This window comes from Parus major, chromosome 3, assembly GCF_001522545.3.
Source record: "Parus major isolate Abel chromosome 3, Parus_major1.1, whole genome shotgun sequence".
Lineage (NCBI taxonomy): Eukaryota > Metazoa > Chordata > Aves > Passeriformes > Paridae > Parus > Parus major.
In genome coordinates this window covers 86,493,596-86,517,156 of record NC_031770.1, presented here as the reverse complement: position 1 = coordinate 86,517,156, position 23,561 = coordinate 86,493,596, and the positions used below count along the sequence as shown (strand labels likewise).

General features: G+C 34.7%; 1 protein-coding gene across 1 annotated transcript in view; it reads right to left on the bottom strand.

Moving 5' to 3' along the window:
* EYS (eyes shut homolog) overlaps positions 1-22,031 on the bottom strand; it is a 706,806-nt gene extending 684,775 nt beyond the window's left edge. The window contains exons 1-2 of the mRNA XM_015621104.2: positions 21,278-22,031; positions 18,949-19,062 (exon numbers count right to left, since the gene is read on the bottom strand). Of these exons, the coding sequence (XP_015476590.1) occupies positions 18,949-19,062; positions 21,278-22,031 (868 nt within the window). The remainder of the gene's footprint in view (positions 1-18,948; positions 19,063-21,277) is intronic.
* Between the last annotated feature and the right edge of the window lie 1,530 nt (positions 22,032-23,561).

The following is a 23,561-nucleotide window of genomic DNA, read 5'->3' as shown; positions in this document are numbered from 1 at the left end:
TAAAGCATCTAAATTGAAAACATGAGTACACAGTGAGTAGATGAGGTTTGACTATTTTGGTTTTTATTCATAAAACTAAAGAAATGCCTGAGCCTTTTGTTCCTCTTGTTTAATAAAGCCATGGTTATCTTGGAGCTGCAATTCAGTACATTCAAGACATACTTCTTGCATTTCAAAATGTGTATTAATTTACAGAATGCTATTTGACTTGAGGTTTTCATTTTTTTTTAAATGATCTCTGAATTAAATCCACAAAATTATGTTGGTCACACTGGAAAATGAGTCTGACACAAATGAGAGTCTGTAATTACAAATTATTGAAATTTGTTTGGGACAGCTTTTCCTGTGGATGGGTTTCAAAATACTACAGAAAATAGGATGCAATCCAGTGAAATGTGCAGTCTACAATTAGATAAGAATACTCATCTATGCAATAACTGACTAAACACTATTTAGAAATTAGTTTCATGCATTTAGAGCTTAACAATCAAAATGTGAATCAGTAATTTTTTGTCATTCCAAAAAACATATGTTTAAATGGAAATACTTTCCTTATAAATAAAAAAAAAAAAATAAAAATTCTGTAACTCAGGAAATGCATTCTCCTCTATTTTTTTTCCCTTTAGGCATAGATTCTAATTTGAGGTCATTGATTCATAGACTGGTTTGGGTTGGAAGGGACATTGAAAGATCCTCTAGCCAAGCCACCCCTGCAAAGAGCTGGGACACCCTCAACAAGATCGGGTTGCCCAGAGTCCTGTCCAACCTGGCCTTGAATGTTTCCACCATCTAGCACCTACCACCTGAAAAGAGAAGTAGAAGCCATAGATGGGAAAATCAAAACAGGAATATGAAATTTGCTCTTACTATGATCATATAATTTCCATATATTTTCTACACTCTTTTATTCTTGACTATATTAAGTAAAGCTGGGCAGAAAAGTAGAAAAAGTGACATTCCAATGCTGTAGGTGGAGTTTAGAAGTGCTTGGCCACCTTAACTGGAAGACTTTGGGTTGCCAAACTGGAGAAAGAAAACAAACAATATGTGATTACTGACAAATCCATTTTGTACCTGAGGAACTGGTAAGCCAGCTACCAGTGTTCCAGAGAGGCAGCTGGTTATTTTACTGCTATTAAATGTAATATACTCACTATGAGGAAAGACCAAAGAAGGTCAGAAAACAATGTCTTTCTTGAGTGACAAAGTTGATGTCATGAAATGACAAATCCTTGAGTTCTTACTTAAAGAAAGCACCTAGATAAGAATAGCTCTAGAATAAAAAATAAAAACAGTATACTACTGAGTTTCAGAATACTGGTCATCATTATTGTAGTACTTTAATCAGCTGAGCAGGAAAAATATATCTTCATACATAGTCTAGGCATAGCAGTTTTCTAGTTATATCATTGAGAGGTATCAGAATTACCTATGTAACATTGAGTGCAGATATCAACCTATGGATTGCTACATGTCACAGGATGCCTGACAATTATGATTTAAATACCAGTCGTAACACATTAAAGGGTTCAGATTCGATTTGTCAGAAGAGCAGAGAAGAAGAAATTAATGAAAGTCATTCTTTTAAAAGATCAAATGGAAAATGTCAAGTAATCAAGCTATTTGCAAATACCTGGAAGACAATAAAGATACCATAAAATAGCAAAAGTAGACAACACAAGTTGTAAGCTAGAAATCTTGTCAAACTAGTCTGTGTTTATGGAAAACAACAAGCATGTTAATGACATTCATATCACATTTATTGTAATATAGCATTTGACATTGCTTTTCGTAAATAGTTTAAGAAAACACATTCTAATTCTATCTTAGATTACCTGTTCAGTTGAAAAAACAATATAAAATGGAAAGGAATCTTTATAGAAACTTGTTTAAAAAAAGAAAAAGAAACATCAATACTTAAATGAGTAGGTTTCACAAAGAAAATTTGAATAAACTTGAATTCAATTTAAAGAAAGAAAACAGTCGTGAAGTAATGTGATGACAGCTTCCAAATACAAGAAAGATTTCAAGATTTTTCCCTCCAAGAAAATCCTGTAAGAGCATGAATAACCAAATTAAAGAAACCTATTCCACAGGTTACCAGAATCTATACAGATAAGGATTATGTATATTATTTTATCTTTCTTTATTATTATTATTATTTTGCTATGCATTATAGATATAATTTTAATTTATGATTTAGCGTAAGGATTTACAGAGCCTGAGTGCCTTTCTTCTTGAGGTCCTAGCAGACTAGCACCTACTGGTAAATACTTCATGCTAGGAAATGCTACCAAAAAAAGTGAGGGACAATGACTATCATATCTAATATGATAATCACATACTTGTTAACTTGTTGTAGCCTAATAAAAGAAAATATTTTTTTCATATAGGGAATATTATAGGTATCCAGCAGTAGAAAAGAGGGATGAAGTAGATAATACTGGTGTTAACTTAATATTACATTTCTTGTGTTTGAGTTCTTTTAAAAATAATTTTAACAGAACATTCTTGGATAAGTGTAGAACAAAGCTAGAATAAAATGTAAAAACTGTCAAATAAACAAGCTGCTTACCATAAATGCTAAAATGTTTTTAAATGCTAATGAAGGAAAGTATAAATGTAAAAACAATGCAAAATAGTATCACATCAAACATCTTTGCAGTGGCTTCAAGTTATATATGTCCCTATGATGGTGCTATTGCACAACAATTCAATGGAGATGATCAAATTCTGTCAACTGATGGTAAAGAAATCCTGAATCCTGGTGCAAGGTGAACAATTCAGTACCATAAAATCATTCATTTATCATTTCTGACAAAACGCTAAATGAAACTTAAGCTAGCCATCAAGGAACAGATAGCAGCAGTACCACCTTTGTGATATGCTGAGAACTACTTAACAGCTGCAATAGAGTCATTCAACAGAAACTTGCAGCATTCCTACCAAAATACAGAAATATAGGAGACATTACTGACTCAGAAAGACTGTGCTTTTGACAAAGTTCATATAAAGAACACTTTTTCACTTGAAAGATAATGTTCATCTCTTCAAATAGAAAAATGACTCCTCAGACACGATAATGACCATACTAATTCACCCAGTGATAAAAGTATTATTAGGAGAATTATGCTTGACAGTGCAGATCCTAATAAATTTCTAGCTAATCTGTTCAGTTTCTGATTTTACTGGTTTTGCCCCAAGTCAATTTTATTCACAGTAGTTGTTATGGTGCCATGTTTTGGATTTTTGAGGAAAACTGAAAAATCAGGCATGTTCTAGTTATTGCTGACCAATGCTTACATGCACCATCAAGGCCTTTTCTGCTCCCTGCCCCACACTAAGAATGTGCAGGCTGGGGGTGCAAAAGGGGGTGGGGAGGAACATGGCCATCACAGCTAACCACAACAGACCAAAATGATATTCCACACCATATGGTACCACACTCAGCAATGAAAATCTGGGAAAAGAAGGAAGAAAAGGAGGATATATGGACTGATGGTGTTTTTCTTCTCAAGCAGCAATTACTTGAGATGGAGACCTGCTTTCCTGGTGATGTGTGAATAGCTACCTTCCCATGGGAAGTGGTGAGTGAATTCCTTAATTTCCTGATCATGTGTAGATGGGTTTATCTTTATCTATTAAACTGCTTTTATCTCAGCTTGAGTTTTTTCTCTTTTGCCCTTTTGACTCTCTCCCCCATCACGCTGGTGGGGAGTGAACAAGGCTGGGTAGGGCTTTCCTGCTTACTGGGGTTAAACCATGACCCTGATCAAAGCTGGTATGATTTGTACAACACAGAAAATTTCAAAATAATGTGCATCAATACAATATCAGCTATCAGATTCCTGGGAGGCTTCAGAAAAAAAAAAAAATCATTATACAGACAAGTTTTTAAATATATTTTTTAATCCTTAATGGGTGAGATACATCCTTGTTTAAAGTAGACATTAGGTCTTTCGGTGACAAAAAGTTACAATGCAATAACTTATTTGATTGTACAACCTGTACATTGTACTTAGTTGGCAGAAAGGGATCTGAATTTGTCAGCATTTTTAAGACAGACCCTTTGTGCTAAATCAAAATTTATATAATTTCTGGCCTATAGACTGTCCTTTGCCAATCATTATGTACAAAACAGGATATATGCCATTTATCATCAACTCTTTTGATCAAAACAAGTCATTAAGGCTTCACATCAACATTGAAGAAATTAAGGTCCTCATCCATCTTCACAATATTGAGGAGCCAGAAGATGCTGAAAAGCCAGTTAATTCTGTGCATTGCTACTGAATAACTTAAAAATAGTGTAAGAATTTAGCTAGGCTGATGGTATAACTTTTAAAATATACATAGATAACAAAGAGATGAACTCTAGTTCTGTTTTGGGACATTAAAAACTGACATTCATTATTTTGAATGCAAGCGTGTCCTATTCATTTTTTTCAAAACCAGTTTTACGTAATGTGCAGAAGTTAAGAAACTTGCAGTCATCAGAATAAGCATGTCAGTGATTTCCATATAAGTCTGTATTAATTATTTGCTGATATAGATTGACAAAATATAATTTTGGCTACTGAGAAAAGCAATACAGCTGGATGCTTTTTAAGAACAAATACACTTGTCCAGGTGTCTCTATGCCAGGTAATAGACTGCTGCAACTGATTTTCATTGACCAGGTAATATATACATACATGAGTGAAAAGAAAGCTGATGAAGCATTACATGGACATGCTTGAGATAAATCTGAAGTGTAATGGCAACAGTACCACCACAATGTGTAAAGCTAAAGGCTAAGAGTAATATGTTGTGTCAGACAACCTCTGTTGATATTGCTAAGGCCTTCAAACAAAAATTGATGTAAAAAAGAGACTGCAGTGAAAAGTGCCAAATATTTTTATGGTATATATCTTACTAATTGGCTACAAAATAGCAAACTGATAATTTACACTGGCTACAAATTATGATCCCTTCAAAAAATGAGATTAATTTTTCATGAGGAAGCAATCAAACTGAATGTTCCCATATTGAATTAGTAATGGCTCTGTGAAAACATACCTGGAAACACAGGAAACAGTTTGAGATTTAGGCTATTCTGATGGAAATCTGGCACTGCAGAGCTTTGGAGTGAGGGGGCGGTGAGAAAGAATTAGTAAGACTCGCAGATTTATAGGACTTGTGGTGGTGATGTGTAGACAGAACTGCCCAAATTTTGTGACACAAAGTGTTTGCAGACTACTCCCGTTTTTATTTTAGCAATATATATTTTTTAATATTCGTCTGGAAAAGCCTAGTAACCTACAGGCTGCAATTTAGCTAAACAAATATAACTACTACCATTTCCACCTGGATGTTGATGATGTGGTTTAAAGTTGTTTTTTAAGTCTGACCTATTATGTGAAGACAACCAGCACAATATTCATTTGTGGGGATGAAGCCAAGTGAACTAACACATGCTTACATTAAGAAAATAAGTACCTTGTCATCGTCTGCTGCTCACACTCTGTTTCCTCTCACACAGATGATAGGTAGTTTGTTGTAAAGGCCTTTAAAGTTATAATTTACTTCATTGCAAATTATGAATATGATACAGAGTTTCACCTGCCAGGAAATGCTAATTTTTTTATTTTATTGCTGTGGACAAGTCAGCAGTGACACCATTGCCTTTTACTTCTTATGGTTACCTTAGCAAGTATATTACCATGTTAACCTTCTGTTATTATTAATTTCTTTACTTTATATTTTAACTATATTTTATATTTTAACTATATTTTAACCAGGGATATTAATTTATTTATTTATTAGCAGTTCTTTATTAGAGCTTATTAAAATCTTAAATTATTCTTAATTTATTCCAAAGCATCAACAAGTTCATAGAAAATTCTTGGTTTCCTCTATAGCACTCTATTACAATATTCTTTTTTCTATAATTTAGTCTTTTTCAGAATTTTGTTCTCTCCAATCATTTTAACTGCCATTAAAACTGCTGCCTCCTTTTTCCAATTAGTATGCCTTGAGGATTCATATGAGACTGCTGCTGAGTGAGCTGAATTGAAAATATGTATGGTATTAGCAGGAGAACATTGCACTAGATACAGTATATATCCAGTATATCCAGTATATATATATATATATAGTTCAACCTGGAGAAAAGGAGAGTGAGAGGAGACTTCATTGTGATAGGCACTGATCTCCTCATTCTTGTGGCCAGTGACGCAGGAAATGATGTGAAGTTGTGTCAGGGGAGGTGTAGGCTGGACATCAAGAAAAGTTTTTTTTACCCAGACAATGGTTGGGCACTGGAGCAGGCTCCTCAGGGAACTTGGTCACAGCACCAGCCTGACAGAGTTCAAGAAGCACTTTGACAATGCTCACACATATATGGTGTGATCCTTGGGGTGTCCTCTGCAGAGCCAAGAGCTGGACTTGATGGTCCTGAAGGTAGCTTTCACTCAGAATATTCTATGATTCTGTGACTGAAAATGTCATGCTGTTTTGTGGCAAAAATTTGCATTGGCAATCCTAAATTAAATAAACCAGAATGAGTAGTTCTTTTCTGGTTGTTTAGTTGCTACTTATGCAGACATGGAACAGCCTTCTATTGATAAGTTAAATTTGCTACAGGACTACACAAACTAAAAGACTCTTTGGACTACAGAGCTCCATAACCTCTTGAAAGTACTACGTTGTATATTCACTTTTATAACAATAAAAAAAATCTACATTTTAGAAGACATGGGATCCCCTTGAATAGGCATAAAAAAAAGTATTATTTTTCCAGAATGACTACTGATTTGGACTTTAAACTAGAAACCAACAGAGGAGAGAGTTACCAGCAGCCTGTAAAGGAGTGACAGACAAGGTTGACTAGAGTGTGAAGTGAAGTGAATGAAAGGGAGCACAAAACCAATAAACATGGCTTAAGCAAGACCACCTCCAGCATCTGCATGAAAGCAAGGAAGTGTCTATAAAACACTATTATGGAAAAAAAAAAGAGACTATTTTTGGAAATCAGGGCACAGGTGTTTTATTTCAGGTACCTCTGCACATGAAGAATAATAACATGGAGATCTTGTGCTGTTGTAGGACTATAATCTTGTTGGTATCACAGGGGCTTGGTTAGATGGTTTGTTTAATGAATGATTCAGTGGAGGAATACAGGCTCTCTATGATCAGCAGGGTAGACAAGGATGAGAAGTTGCTCTCTATGTGAGTAAAAAGCAGAAACATGTGGAACTCCACCTGGGTATGGATGACAAACTGACTGAGAGCTTATGTGTGAGGGTGAAAGAGCAGAGTGGTGTAGGCAACAAGTGTGTGGGTACTATAGACTGGCTGATCAGGAAGAACAAGTGGGTGGTGCCTTCTCTGGACAGAGAGAAGCAGTCTTGTGTTCTCAGGACTGACCTCATAGGGAATTTCAGCCACACTGATATCTGCTCAAGGAACAGCATAACAAGGGCATAAGCAATCCAAGAGGTCCTTAAGGAGCATTAATGACAACACCCAAAGAGAGGCAATGAGGGCAGATGTTCTGGTTGACTTCATACTCATAAACAAGGTTTGGCTAACAGGATTTGAAGGTTAAAGGCAGGCAAAAAACTGTTTATGTTTTTAAGAGAATCTTTTTTTTTTTAATTTTTTTAACTCATTGCAAGTATAAAATTTAACACATTTATTTCTTTAGTCTTCCAGGTCACCCAAGTCTTCCAGTAAAACTTTTCTAATTCTCCTTTTCACTGAAGGACTATCCTAGCTGGAATAGTTAGGAAATTCCATTACTTCAGTTTTAACTTATTTGCTCAAGTTGCAACGATTGTTGTTGTCACTGTTGATTATCTCTCAGGCATATTTGCACTTTCCTAACAACCAGGCTTCATCAGTAGGGTTATATTTTCAAATGTAATCACAGTTTCATGTTGGTGTCTGATACAGATCTATAAATCACAATATTTTGATCATTCATAGATGAGTATGTTATTTGATTGCTATAGAGTTTTCAGCAGAAGTCTGTAATAATAAGCAAGGTGAAGCTTATACGTTTTCCTATGCAAATCTGCAGTAAAATCTGTGGATATATAATAGTTTATTATTGTAATACACATTTTTATAAAAACATAAGCAGTCAGGTATTATGATTTCTATTGTTGTGCATAATATTTTTGCTGTTGTAGGTCCTATGAACCAACTGCATTTTTCATGAAATCTGAGTTTGATTATTTTCTGTTGTTATGTCCTACATATTATAATAGGATACATCAATGTGATACTTATCATGCAACTCATTTATGCACACAAGATTCCAGTGAGGCTACAGCTGTCCAGTGAATAAGCAGGAATTCATGTCAAAATATCTGAGCTCTATTCTTGTCTCCTACAGTGTCCTGATGAGCAACTTAGGAGGTTCAGATATAGTTTCCTGGAATTCAGCTGACATTATTTCAGTCATAAAATCTTTGGAGAAGATATATTTTTTGCTTGCACAGTCCTTAGTAAAACAATGACTGAAGTTGCAGCTAGAATTAATCTAAGGGTGATATTTTCTATTTTTTTCAATTTCACAGTATTCTACCTTATTCTGTTTTTTCCTTCTCTGTATGAATTTCATAAGCTATTATTGTCAACCCACTGTGAAATAGTAACAGTAACTTTTCATTTTTGTTCATAAACTAGGGATTTGATCTCAATTTTTTTCTTTTAGAAATTTGTCACTTGCTTAATGCTGAGAATTTTAAACAGTCTTCTGCTCAAAGTGGCAATAACTTTATTGGCTATGTCACTTTCATTATTTCCTGCAGAATTTGTCTTTTTTCTAGAATGACTATTTTTAAAAATATTTGCTTTGTCAGAGTTTGTGAGAATTCAGTACGCTCTCTAAGCTTTCTTATCACCTTGTGGGTTTTATATTTTTGCTCTTAGTAAGTATAATTTATAACTCTGTAAGTGAAATGGCAGCACAGGCAGAACCAAAAAGAAATATTACATCTCTATTTTTTCATCAATATTAACCCAATATATTGCAATGTATGCTTTGTCTTCACCAATACAACTGTGATTGCTAAATATGAATAATGACAGTAAAACCATGAGAAATCTCTGTTGTATTATCTACCTATCTGTCTATTCATCCATCACCCCACTACCCAATCACTTCCATAAAAATGAATAGTGGTATATTTTATGGACTTAATGGAGCCTTTGGCATGTCTCCCATTTCAGGCCCAGCATTGTGCTGAGGCAGAGCCCTTTTGTTCTTGGTATTTGCTTTGGTTTTTGGTTAACAAATAATGTCATATTTCAGCAACCTTTCATTCATCAGCCTCATTGACTACCCTAGATCCCCAGTCATAAACCATATTAAAAACACTCACTTTTGCCTTTTTGTAAAGAGTGTTTCTGGTTTTATTTCAATCACTCCCATTCCTCTTATTTTTCATTATTTTCTCATCTTTTGTTTGCATTTTTTTTTTCTCTTTGAATAGTAATCATGACATTTAAAATGTCTTTCTCAAAATCCACATTTCTATTCAGTTTATTAGTTGATATCAACTGCTGTGAAGTATTACAAACATTCAACTCAGCTTTATAGGAAAAAATTTCTTTATCCTGTTTTTTTCTTTTTTTACCACTCCTCCCCCATGTCCTTTTTTGTTGTCTCATCCTATTTTCTTAAATTATACAAAAAGTTATTATTAAATCTTGGCTTTAAATGCTTTGAGTTCTACATTGATTAGAGTTACATGAAACAGTCTGGATAATGTATCTGTGAAGGTCTATTAAGAAAAGAAAATACATGTACACTTCTGGCCATATGGAAATGCTCTAGCTGCTTCCTACTGCTTGTCATATTTCATGTATATGTTTTTTATTAAATAAACATTATTACACTAGTGTGTTTAAAAGTTGTAAGAGAAGGAGTATTCTTTCCCAAAAGAATCTTTTACAGAACTGGCTTCTTCATTCATAAATACTATTGATGATAGCCCCTTTCATGAAGCACCTAGCAGATCTTGAAAAAATAAACTAAAATTAACAATTAGCTAGAATCTATGTCCAAACATTTTCTCATTCCATATTTCCCATTTATTTACACCTTTTGACTAATCCCTTTTATATGTTAATGAAATGAAACTCACAGAATTTAATCATCATATTTTTGGCATTTAGCTGAAACATACAAGTTACTATCTTGTTTACTGCGATTTTGTCCTAGTTTAGGGCAAATCAGGAAGGGAAACTCCAAATGAGAAATGCCCCTCCCCTCTAACTGCTCCGGGAAAGGGGAAAAGTTTGTTCACAGTGGAGAGACAGACAATTCTAGGGCAGACCGAGCAAGATCAAAATGAATGTCTCCACTGACTTCATACTATGATTTTGCTAAAATCTGAAATAAAACACTGTTAGAAACATAACTAAACCCCCAATAGTGACTCAGGTGCTAATTATAATCAGTTGAGGAAGTGATATGCATGCTTTAAAGTGTATATAAGTGATATATAAGCTTTAAGACACCAGTGTTTTTCATTGCAAGCTACTGCAGACTAGACAGATATGTAAAAGTGAATGATCAGAAGACATTGGAAGGGGTTCTGGACAGTTCGAAGCAGAAGCTTTGAAAATACAGAAACATATCAGACTGCAGTGTGATGCACACAATTGGCAAATTAGTGATATAAATTTGTGAAACAAGCTTATGAAGCTGTGCATAACTTACAGCATGTCTGGAAGTGTCTTTACAGTGCATACATGGAAAAGAATTGATTCTTCAGATGTCATACTTCAGAACTGCATATGCAGGCTGATCACTGGTATCCCACAACCTGTTACTACATATCTAAGCATTGTTCTATTAAAGAAAATTTTATTTAGTATTTGGTCTGAAGATTTTCTGACTCATTGATCATTTTACCAATTTGTAATGCCTGTTTAAACCAGATATAACATTTGAATAAGTAGACTCAATATCATGTAGCTAATTTTACTTTCTTTAAAAGAAATAAAATCATCTAGGGCATTTTCCATCTGTCATTGTCTTTTCTTGATATACCAAATATATAAATACACCTGTACTCAGTGCATTCTGAGTACACCTTTCCTCCTCCCTTTCTTAGGCCTCACTTCACTCCATTCCAGAAGGCTACAGACCCTGCCAGGAAATACATGCTCCACAAGAGCCCTCACCACCAGCTGCAAGGGAATATCTGCTCTGGTGCCTGCAGCACCTCTTCTCCTTTCCTTTACTGGTCTTGACATACATTGAGCTGTTTCTCACTTCTTTTTTTTTTACTTTATTCCTCTATACATGTGCAGCATTTTGCCCTTTCTCAAGTACATTCCACAAAAGGTGCTCCTACCTCTGCTGTGGGCTTAGCCATGACCTGTAATGGGTGGGTTGGAGCTGGCTGGAACTGCAGCTCAAACTGGGCACTCTATATGATAATAAATATGGCTAGGTCTCCAGAAAAAAAAGGGAAAGGAGTCTAGATTGCTTTTAGATATCCTCTTGTTTTTCTTTTTTTTAAATTTAACATTCTCTTATATAATAATGGTATCAAACAACATCCTCTTCTTTTGCACATATGAAAACTCTTTGTAAAGACTCTGTTTTCTCCCAGTTAAATGAGATTCTTAGAATCATATAAACATAGAATATGCTGAGTTGGACCTATCTGGATCACTGAGTTCACTTCCTGGCACAGCAAAGGACAGCCCAAGAATCACACCATGTACCTGAGAGTGAGGTACAAACATTCCTTGAACTCCTTCAGGCTTGGTGTTGTGACCACATCTCTGGGAAGCCTGTTCCAGTGCCCAGCCTCTGGGTGGAGGATCTTTTCCTGATATCCAACCTAAACCTCCCCTGACTCAGGCTCAGGCCACTTCCTCAAGACCTGTCACTGGGCATGAGAGAAAAGATATATCTGTCCCTCCTCTTCTCCTCATGAGGAAATTGTAGACTGCAATGAGTTCTTCCCTCAGTCTCCTCTTCTCCAGGCTGAACAGGCTGAGTGACCTCAACCCCTCCTCATGTGGCTTCCCCTCAAGGCTCTCAACCATCCTCTCTCATCTTCCTTTGGACAGCTTTATGTTTTTGTATTCATCTGTATTAAAAACTGTAGCTGCATCACCTACAGCACCGTTATCCACACTCTTCTTACTTAAAAGTGTTTACAGATGTTGATTCCCTGTTTTCTATCATACATGGAATCTGATTCTGATCATATTAAGAACAGTAATAAAAAGGTAATGAATTATGCCTACATCTGAAATATCCATCAGTTTTGTGCTCTTTTTACATACTGCTCTGTATTTTAGCACTTCACAAGTCCTAAATTTATTTTAAATTTATTTTCCGAAGTCCAAATTTAGTACATAAACATAACGTCATAACGTAAGGTTTCTTCAAGAAGGTTCAGATGATTTTCCAGAAGACCATTTGTATAACTGTTAATTGTGTAGTCATAAAGCATATTAAGATATTAACCACATTCTTCTACTACATGCTTTTGAGGACTCACAGTAATATTTTATATTGTAAGACCTTTATCAACAAGCATCTCTTTTAATGCACATGAATAAAACTATTTAAAATAATTTATGGAAAAATATAATTTAAATGTGTGCTTTCGTCCAAAGCACATCATCAATGTCAAATGAAATAATTCTTTAAGTACAGATGATTTATTTTCTAAATTGGAGAATAAAAAGATGCCTGAATTATCATAATGTAAAAGAAGACACAAAAAAACCACCATGAGATTTTTAGAATACTTCAAGTAAAAAACATTAAATGGGCCTGATCTTATTAGTCATAGTAAATCTATTTTATCTCTTTCATAAAAAATATAGACCTTTTGCATATTTGAATGCACTTACTAAGGAGTAATTTGCAAATGAAATATTAAGATACAAAATCAACTGATCAGATATATAACTGTGCAAAGTCATAATTAATGAAACTACGATACTGTAGTCATCAACAATTGACCGTAATTCTGTGACCCTTCAGCCACTTGTCTGACTGGAACTGTGGTTTTTTTTAGGAACAGGACCTCTTCCCAGCTATATCAAGGAATGCAAAAGGTACCTCATTATACAAATCTTGTATACAAGTCTTGTTACAGGATGACAAAATGAACAATATAATGATCTGATGAACAGATTGGTACCATTAGCTTGCAATTACGTTGGATGCCATAATGAGGCCTCTGCGACATTGCCTAGTCTTCCCAACCTTTCTCTCTCACTACCCATCTTCCTTCTACCCTATCACTTCCTTTTCCTTTTCCTTTTCCTTTTCCTTTTCCTTTTCCTTTTCCTTTTCCTTTTCCTTTTCCTTTCCCTTTTCCTTTTCCTTTTCCTTTCCCTTTCCCTTTCCCTTTCCCTTTCACTTTTCCTCTTCCTCTTCCTCTTCCTCTTCCTCTTCCTCTTCCTCTTCCTCTTCCTCCTCCTCTTCCTCTTCCTCTTCCTCTTCCTCTTCCTCTTTCTCTTCCTTCCCCTTCCCCTTCCCTTCCCTTCTTTCTCAGGTTAGAATAGAACAACTGTATGATTTAATATAGTGGAGGTACTGTAACTTCATAACAAATTCATTCTTTTAATATATATAGTGTGATTATTCTAATGATTTATTGTAGTTAAGATTTGGCAAGAATTACATTGCTCCTCCATAATAAAATAGCACAATAACTTATGAAAAAACAGATTTAATTTAATAGAAATAATCCCCAAAAATTATTCAGTTATAATTTCATTGCAAAGTATAATATTAATAATCTTGCAGTTAAAAAATTCCTTCCCTGAAAGAGAATATTTCAGAAACTTATTCACATGCAGAAAAGTAAACTGAAAGAATCATACATACATGGTGTTTTCCCAGAGTAGTATACTCATCAGTTTTGAAGTGTTATGTGATATTCACTCATTACACTGTTGAGTTTATATACTCAATAAATATGACAATTACTTATTATTCAATGTAAAGCTATTAATAAAAGGGAAAAAATATTGTGAAATCTAGAAAGGTTATCAAAACTAAAAGAAAGGTTTGAAATATAGACTACTGAAGTGTGTAAGAAAATCATGCCAGGAGAATACATTTGAGAAAACGTAAATCTAAAGTCAGACAATCTAATTCATGTCATTACTGTAGATTTGACAAGATCCTTTCATGTATATTTTTGTCACTAGCTAAGATAAATTGAGCTGCATCATATCTGGAAGAGTAAATACTACTAGTAGAATTATCTAGCACTGTAGTGACAATTGTTTAAACTCCTTTAGCATCAAATGATGTATGAAAAGTCTTGTTTTATATTCTCACAAAATAACTTAAGGACATTCAAGTAATGACTGGATGAGCACATAGTGCCACAACTAGATAGCTGACGAAGCAGTGTTCGGTCAAAGGTTGAACTCAATGATCTTCGAGATTTTTTCCAATCTTGACTGTTCTATGATTCTAGGATTTTATTAAATGCGTATGAAATGTACATTAAATGACATGAATAACAATATTACCATAACTTCATTAAATCTGCCAATAAAATACATATTTTCTTTCTTAACACGGAAAGAACCACTGCCATTTCAATATCAAAAAGATGACCATACTTTCTTCATTCTATTTATAAGTGATAAAAGAATATTTCCAGAATATTTTAAACAGAATATTTTTTACAACTGAGAATCATAATCCCCATAAATATACAGCTTTCTCTGAGGAAACTGTGGTACTTGACAAATGATTTTATTAAAACATACTCCGTCCCTGTTCTCACATCCTTGCAGCCATCTTCCCTGTCCCTTCGAGAAACACTAAAAAACAGAATCAGTAGCAGGTATATCTCTTCAGACTGACCTTTGTACTGATCCGAGTGCAAGATCAGAGAACTTTTCTAGTTTGTATTAAACCCTGTGCTTGTGCCCAGTGATGGCTGTCTCCCCTGTTTCAGCTTCATCTTTGTGGATGGCCCATCTTGGGAGGGGGTCAGCCCTTCCCCACCTCAGTTGCAGTCTGACAAATCACAGCCCTTTGTGGCAGGCGACTGGAGACCACTGCCAGGCTCCCACTGGTTAAAGAAATAGACAATTATATGGAAACATGTACAAGTAGACTAAGATAATCCCTTGACTGATGGGTGAGAAGCCTCCAGTCTGAATGTAACACTCCTCTCAATGGATACCACAAAGGGCTGATGACTTGCTCCGATTGTTATTCCCTCTTCTTGGGGAAGAGGGATGCATTTGACCAAGAGCTGCACTGGAAAGCTGAGCATCATACCAAAGTAAAAACTAGATTGTAGAAAAGCCTTTTGCATGGTATTGTAGGGGTTCTATTAAGAACCCTTTGGGTATTAATTTGAGCAATGAGTGTTAGTACTAGACAAATTGAACTATTAGGTTGTTAAAACAGTAATTGTGCAAACAATAAATACTTCTCTTCTTTTATATATATATAAAAGTATCTTTGCAATTATGATCTTTTTTTCAAAAGAGCCTGTGTGTAATTCACCAATTAAGCAAACAGACCATTTTAAACTAAAGCACCTGGATGATGAAAGCTCTGGCATAGTGGCTCCAAGCAAAACCACTTTGTTCTCATATTATCTTCTGTCCCTCAGGTGAGGAGGGAACATTTTCTAGTCTGCAAAGCAGTCAATTGGACCATTGGGGAAGGCAGGAAATTCAAATCTCCCTTACAGGAATGTGTGAAAAAAACTAAAATAATCTCAAGTGCTCTACAAAGGGTTGTTTTTTTACTCAGTCCCATCTTCCCACCTAAGGACCAAAATGCCACACAGACTCAAAAAAACATATTCAAGTGGAAAACTACTTCTCTTGGTCCACTAAAAGTTATCTGGGTTAAGCATACTGAGCAGTACTATTACAGAGGTAGCTAAGATTGTTATTTCCTGTAGGTTGAATTAGTCACAGTAATTTTCTATGCATCTTCAGAACAGGACAATAACACCCATCAAAATTTCTGAAACATCATTTTGTTAAGAGATGTATAAAAGACACTTGCTCTGGTGGACCCTGGGCCTGGAGAACCTCCTTCCCAGCTGCTGAAGCCCAGCCCAGTGAACCCAAAAACCTGGGAGTCCCTTCCACCCAATGAGTGCAGCTGCTGCTTTCCTGTTTGCAGGCTCAGCCAAGATGGGCATGCATGCCAGAGATGCACACATGCAGAGGACACTAATGCAACCAGCTGCATAGACTACCCACAAATAAGGCACTGCTTTTACCAGCACGCACCCAGAACACATAAAACATATGTATAAACAGTCAAATCCTAGTCCTGTGACTGAGAGAAGGACCATTATTACCAGTGGTCTAACTCAAATTGCAAACACCAAGTTCAGGCACATTTTTTCTCTCCAGTTCTGGCATTGGGACCTTAGAGCACGTAGATGGAGAGAGAGATTATGTGGAAAGTGAGTTAAGAAAAGATTCGATAAAAAGAATGGATAGACTACAGTGATTCAGTGCAGGTCTCAGAGTACTGAGCAGAAACTGCTTACACACTACCAGCTTATTTTGCCCTCCTTCCTCTCTGTACACACTCATCTTTGTTTTACTCACATTCCCTTGCTCTAAAGGCATCTTAATAAGTCTATGAGTGCAAATTCTGGTATGGAGTATTCCATCATAAAAGTACTGGCAAACCTAATGTCAGCTGCTTGCTGTTACGTTAAAAATCTTCCTTCACAGGAGAGCAAAGAGAGTTTTCAGAGCTCAGTGAATGACCTAAACAATTAATAAAAAAGAAAAATACATAATTCAAATGAGAATTTATATTGCGTGTCTAATGGATCCATTCTATCCTTGTGAACATAACAACTTGGACCCAGGAAACTTTACTTATTTTGAATAAATGCTTTCAGAGCATTTTTATTTTAAACTTATTTACATACTATAAATAAAGAGCAACAAGTATATTTAATATTTTCATTCAGATCACATGAACTAGTTACTATCAGGGTCTTGCCTCATTTTAGAAAAAAGGTTAGACAAAGTTTACAAAATCTTAAACACAATGTGCACAATCTTGTTTTTATGCTTTGTTTTCTGTAAGTTCAATATCAAGACAGAAGAATGCTTTGAATTTTCTGTCAATTTCACACAATTAAAATACTATTCAACTTACAAGATTCATAATTACACAACTCACCTTGGCTCAGAATACAATACAGCTGCAATGGAACAACAATAGGAAAATGCCTGTTTTCCTAGGAAAAAACATCTATTTCACATAGTAGTATTCTTTTAGGTAACTGTTCTAAAAATTGCCTTTGTGCTAGCAAACACCTTTACATAGGACCATAGGAAGACATGTAGACATGAGCTACCACGTTTGGTTAGCAAATAATTGTAAAATTATACTGTATGCTAGTCAATCAGTCATGTTATACTACGGAACCAGAAAAAAAACACATTAAAATCCTTCTTCTTCCAAGATACTTATACATAGAAACAAAAAAGGATTCTCCATCTTCTTTTAGCTAAGTGTAGAATAAAAAGGCTAGTTACACTCATAGTCTCCTTTTCTCCTGCTCAATCCTTACCAGCTGCTTGGAAAGTAGGTTGCAGAGTATCTTGCCCTCTGGTATTTCAGAGTATTAAATTATTTTCATGTCATTATGAGTTTGGATTTCTTACATCTGGAAGGGTGTTCCTCCTCTCTCATTTCTCCTCTCCCTCACTATGTCAGAATTGCAAGGATAAAAGAGATTTTTGTAGAGAAAATTTCAAAAATGACATGCCTACACAATTTGTGTGAAAGGACAAAGGTAAGTTTTCTAAAAATATATGGACCATGACTGGGTGGAGAATAAGCTCTAGAAAACTTTAGTAAAGGACTTTTTATTTTAAAAAAAGAGGGTTTTTTTCAGTTTTCTCAGAATTATGCTGGCCATGATGCTTCTGTAGTGAAGGAAAGGGAAGAAAAGGAGAATATCAAACAGATTTACTAGGTATTCAGAATTCAGCATGTCTATCCCATTTTTTAAAAATATGTTTCTATACAGACTTATTTGAAATATAAACAAGGATCTTTGGTCTTTCAGTATGAAAAAAAAGATTGTGTCTTTGATCCCTCTAACTCTATTATGCTTTTGTTTTAACTCTTCATTTCAATGTAATGATTTATTTATATTCTATAATTGACAAGGATAAGTCGTGCTTCCAAGAAATAGAAATTTTGAAAATGTTACCTTTGGATATTCAAGAGCTAGCTTTATGCTTAGCTCCCTCTTAAAGAATGTTCTTCTGAGTATTATTACTTTTCTCACATCCATACTGTGAGTTTCTTTTGTGAAGAATGAGTTTTTGACTACTCTCCTAACCCCCCAAAAAAGTGTTTACAATAGGATGGCTTTAGATATATTTTACATTCAAGCTTTTCTCATGAACACTTCTTATTTTTCTATATATTATTATTTTATCATATATGAATCAATTTTCTTTTTAATCAAGTTGCATCCCTAAATCATTATGTTATTGACTCTTTAGGAGGCTTCCATCCTATATTTCCAGTACATCTATAAGAGGATATTGAAACTATGAATACAAATGTCATGAACATTCAAAATCATCCATCCAGGAAGGGTTCTGATTCTTGTTAACTCTGTATTTGAGAACCAGCGAGTCAGTGATTGAGAGTCTTCCTCTGTTATACTGCCAGTAGAAGAAAGGTACTTGTGCATGGCATCTGATTATGACAAGCTTCTAGAAAAGCTTCTGTCATTTATATGCTTTTACTTCCAGTACCTGAGTAGTTTGGAAGTCTGATTTCTATATTTCACAAAACCTGTTTTCAAAAAATCTAAGGATATGGCAATCTCTGCAATAATCATCAAAAATAACTGTTTTAATAAAGCAAAAATTTATACTATTATTATAACAGATAAAATAATCATTGTAAGAGAGGGGAAAAAAGGTGATTCCTACCTGTAAATCCCTTGTCACACTCACAAAGAAAAGTGTTTGGAGTAACATTGATGCAGTTACCATTGAAACATGTAGATGGCTGGCACTGTCCAACAATTTCTGTACAATTTTTACCTGTGTCAAAGGAATAATAGAAACACTGGACTTTAGTAAATATTTAGGGAATTTGTTGAACTTTTTATAAGCGTCAAATTTATAGCTACAACATATATTTATATATATTTATATATATATATATATACAATATACATTCTATCCATAGGCAAATGGATAGAAAGGTGTTTGTGCTAACATTGTTCATTAGTTTGCACCAAACTTATTGAACTTGCAAATTAGAAAGATATTAATCTATTTTTGTACTCAGCTATCGTGCTTAACCTCATCTGACATACAGTTACAAATTCACATATAGCTTGGGATGCAGAAGTGCTCCCAGAACTGTAGTATTTATTTCTTTTAAACATGAATCTAGCTTACAGTTTCTTTCAGCATTGAGAACAAAATATGTTCTTACATGGAGTGGAAATGTGAGAATGTATCTTCCTGGAAATTACAATTCCAGTTATAAGTTGTTTATGCTATTACAACATACAGGTCTAAATACCATATAATTATGCCTGCCTCTTTAATTATTACCATGACATTATTCACACTTCAAAAAGTTTTTAAATTTCTAATAGACTTTATGTTATGGGAGGCACTTTTTCCTCCCTTACTCTTGTGTAGCCATGCCCATAATATATGGTGGTTTAGTCTCCTAATTCTTCTTGTTTACATCCAGCTTATTTATGAGACCAGTATTGTCAGTACAAAATGATGGCATTACCTAAAACTTTCCTATATAGGCTAACAAAATGTTTTAAGCATTGATTGTTAGTAGCATTAAGCATGATGATTGCTTTTAACAGAATTGCTTGCAAATTTTTTCATTAATTTGAGTTCAATTAGTCCTAGATGATTTTGGTATTATTATTTTAAAAGCATTTTACACAGCCTCCAGTAAGGATAAAGGAAATATAAAACATACTGCACACCATCAATGTTTTCCACTATCTTATTACACTGTTCATAATTATAAAAATATTTTTCTCACAACATTGACTTATTCATACCTGCATAATTTTCTATTGGCAAATACATTAGTAACCAAATTATTATGCACTTTGAAAAGCAATTAAAAATAAATTACAGCAATCTTTATGCAACATAAGCTTCATTTCTATGAAGTGCGTTCTATGAACCTCACTCATTCCTGAGCCATCAGCTGTGCTTCATAGCATAACATCACTTTTGTGCGAGCATAGAAATTCAGACCAACAGAGGAACATTTCAAGAATTCTGCTCCACAAGTACAAAAAGAACTACTTCTTTTTGTGACAAGAATTAACAGTTCTGGTACTTTCTAAAACATACACAAATCCTATCTGAATGCAGGATCAACATCTCTATAATTTCCTTAATCCATTTTTTTTTCCTCCATTAATTTAACGTAATTGTCAGGTATGAATTTACCTAGTTATGTTGTACTCTCTGGTGTGGTAATCCAAACCCAAATTCAGTTTCTCTGATGAGTTTTGGGTAAGTATTGCAATATTTCCTATGAGGATTGATTACTTGATTTTTCTTTTTTCATTTGTGACATGTTTAATTTGATAGTAACACTATGTTTAACAAATTGCTCTTGAAAACAACTTTAGGGGAAAGAAAAATATGGAAGAAAATACTCAGTATTTTATTTTGACTGCCCTTATTTAAGGTTTGACCTTTCAGTTAAACCAAATTTTGATTTAAAAAATTTCACTTATGTAATTTGAAAGGTCTTTAAACTGAAAATGGAGGCAAGTCTTTGCAGGTTGGATGAAATGCTCATTTCAACAAAATCACTTACTCTTTTTCACCAGTTTGGCTAACCAGTTATTTTGGGGGGAGATTATTCCAAATGATTTATGTTATTTTGTCTTTGAATCTGAACTGTAAGAACTACAGAACAAAAAAAAAAAAAGAAAAAAGAAAAACAGCAGTTACTTCTGTAAGTCAACAAGTACTTATTTATGTCTCATGTTTAAGTAGGAAAGAAGCATTATAAACAACATATTCTCTTTTTCTCTACAATGTATTTATGAATGTCAGCAAGTACAAACTGTCTCCAAATGCCTACACAGTCTCCCTGCACATAATGACTCCATGCAAAAGAGACTCTGCAGGTGTGGTAGCAGCAGAAGGCAATCAAATTATACAAAAGCCTTTGTAGTGTTCTAATTGTTTTATCATCTGTTAAGGAAAGTGTATGATCTATGTAATGTTTATCCCTAGAGGAGAAAAGAAGTACCTGAAAATTTTGGAGGACATGAGCATTCATAAGAATCTCCAGAAAGTTCTGATTTCTCGGTGCAGGAGGCATTGTTGTGGCAAGGTTTGGTGGAACATATATCAAACTTCTGGCAGAATATTCCTGAATACTGTGAGAAACAATGGCAATTATATGCTTTTTCCCAAACATGGCTTAGACATTTTCCATGCCCAGAGCATAGTGGTGCATCCAGAGACTGTTGGCAAAACTGCTGCTTCACGGTTACGTTCAGACGAAGGCCCATGTCGCACAACAGCGGGCCTCTCTTGTGAAGTTCTGCAAAGTAATGGGTTCCAACACCAAGCCGGTTTGGGTCCACTTGGTGCAGTCCTCTTATCTGGCAAACAAAAATCATCTGCTCTTGAAGAAAACCAGCCTTAGGGCAGTTAATAAATTCTTCCTTGGAGACATTTATCAAATTCATTCCATACGATTGAAATGATGGCTCAGAGGAGATGAAGAGACTATCACCTAATTGAAGCTGTAAGGGGCATATCTGAGGGACACTGAGGTTATGTTCTGCAGAGATCTCTCCAGTAATACTTTTATTCATATTCCAGCATTCAGTGTAAAAGTCTGAGCAGACATTTCCCCTTGGTGTCCATTTTATTACTGTAGGTTTTGGTTCTGTTCTCCATTCAGCAGTCATTTGCCTCTCACATATTACCTGCCCATGGACAATGCAAAGTTGAAGAAAGCACACTACCATGCAAAATGCTGATTTCGTAGTCATTGTTTCACCTGACCAATGGAAGTTTTCTTTCACATATGCTTCATTGCTGACGATAACTTCAGAACTTGTTCTTAAGGTTCAGGTGTATTTTCCATGGCAGCCTAGGAAATCAAACAGATTTCTCTTTTTACACCAAATACAGCTGAATATTAAAACCTCATTACAAAACAGAAAATGTACAACGAAGGGCAACATCTAATTAGTAATGGGAAACTGGAATAAGTCAAATGAACTGATCAGAACCACAACCCTGTAACAAAGGTCAGTTTTTTCCTATTTTTATTCCTGTTAAAAAATTGATATTTATTTAGTGCATTTCATTGTACATGGGTGCACAAAATAAAGAGCTTGAAGGCATACTTCTCATGTTCCCTCACTCTGTTTTCAAAACTAATGGTAATAAAGTTCAGATAGGACATCTTAACAAACAAGGGAAAACAAGAAACTAAACAAGAACAGCTAAGTTCTAGTCATAAGGTTTAACCATAAATATTTTTCTGATCATCATTTAACAGTTTATTATAAAAGTAGATATTCCAAAATATAGGCCTGAGAATTTTTGTTTTATGAAGAAAACATGCAATCATTACTCAACTCTTTTCTGTTCTTATGCATTCAACGAAACACTTCATTAAATCTTTACTTTTCAAAGAGTATGCTTGAAAACCAAATGTCCTTAATCATATGTTTGAGACTTTTATACATTACAGTAAAAGACAACAGATTACAGATCCAGGACTATTTAATTTATAGACTAGCCTTTTCTGTCCCTTGAATACATCTAGCAGTTTATATTGCATGGAGATGAGTGATTAGAGAAAAAAAAAGAAAAAGAAATAATATTATGAAGCTTTTGCTTGGAGTCATAATGAAAATGATGAAAAAAAAATTATGTTAAATGCATTGGAAATTTTCAATAGCTTTGAATTAGTAATAGCTTAATTTGCCTTAAAAACAAAGTTTTTTCTCTTTTAGTGTTTTTTCCCCTCAGTATCCTTACCTGACACTCTCAGATATTTATATTCTCTTTTAAGGTAGTGGTCCCTAAAATGATATTTACAAATTAGAAAATTATTCTAAAGAAAATTTATTTTACAAAGGAAGCCATTCAAACAACAAAATAAACAATAAATAAATAAAAATAATAAACAATAGCATTTATAATTTGAAATTTTTTCACATTTTTTTAATTTCTGCACAGCACACGTAAAAATCATGCAGATGCATATTTTTCAACACCTACACATATGTGGTTTTATTGGGTTTGCCTGGACTGGTTTTGGTAGGGGGTGGGATGGAAGGGTGGCTTTCTCAATGTCCAGCAGAGCCAATGCCAATGCCAGCTCTGGATGTGCCACTGGCCAATCCTGGACCAATCAAAAATGGCGGTAAGACCAACGAGATAGAAGATTTAGGAAGAAAAAAGAGATATTGCACACTTTCAACTGCAGCTGGAGAAGAGCAGAGTGAGAATACACAGGAGGAACAGCTCTGCAGTGCAGAAGGAGGGGCAGGAGGTGCTCCAGGTGC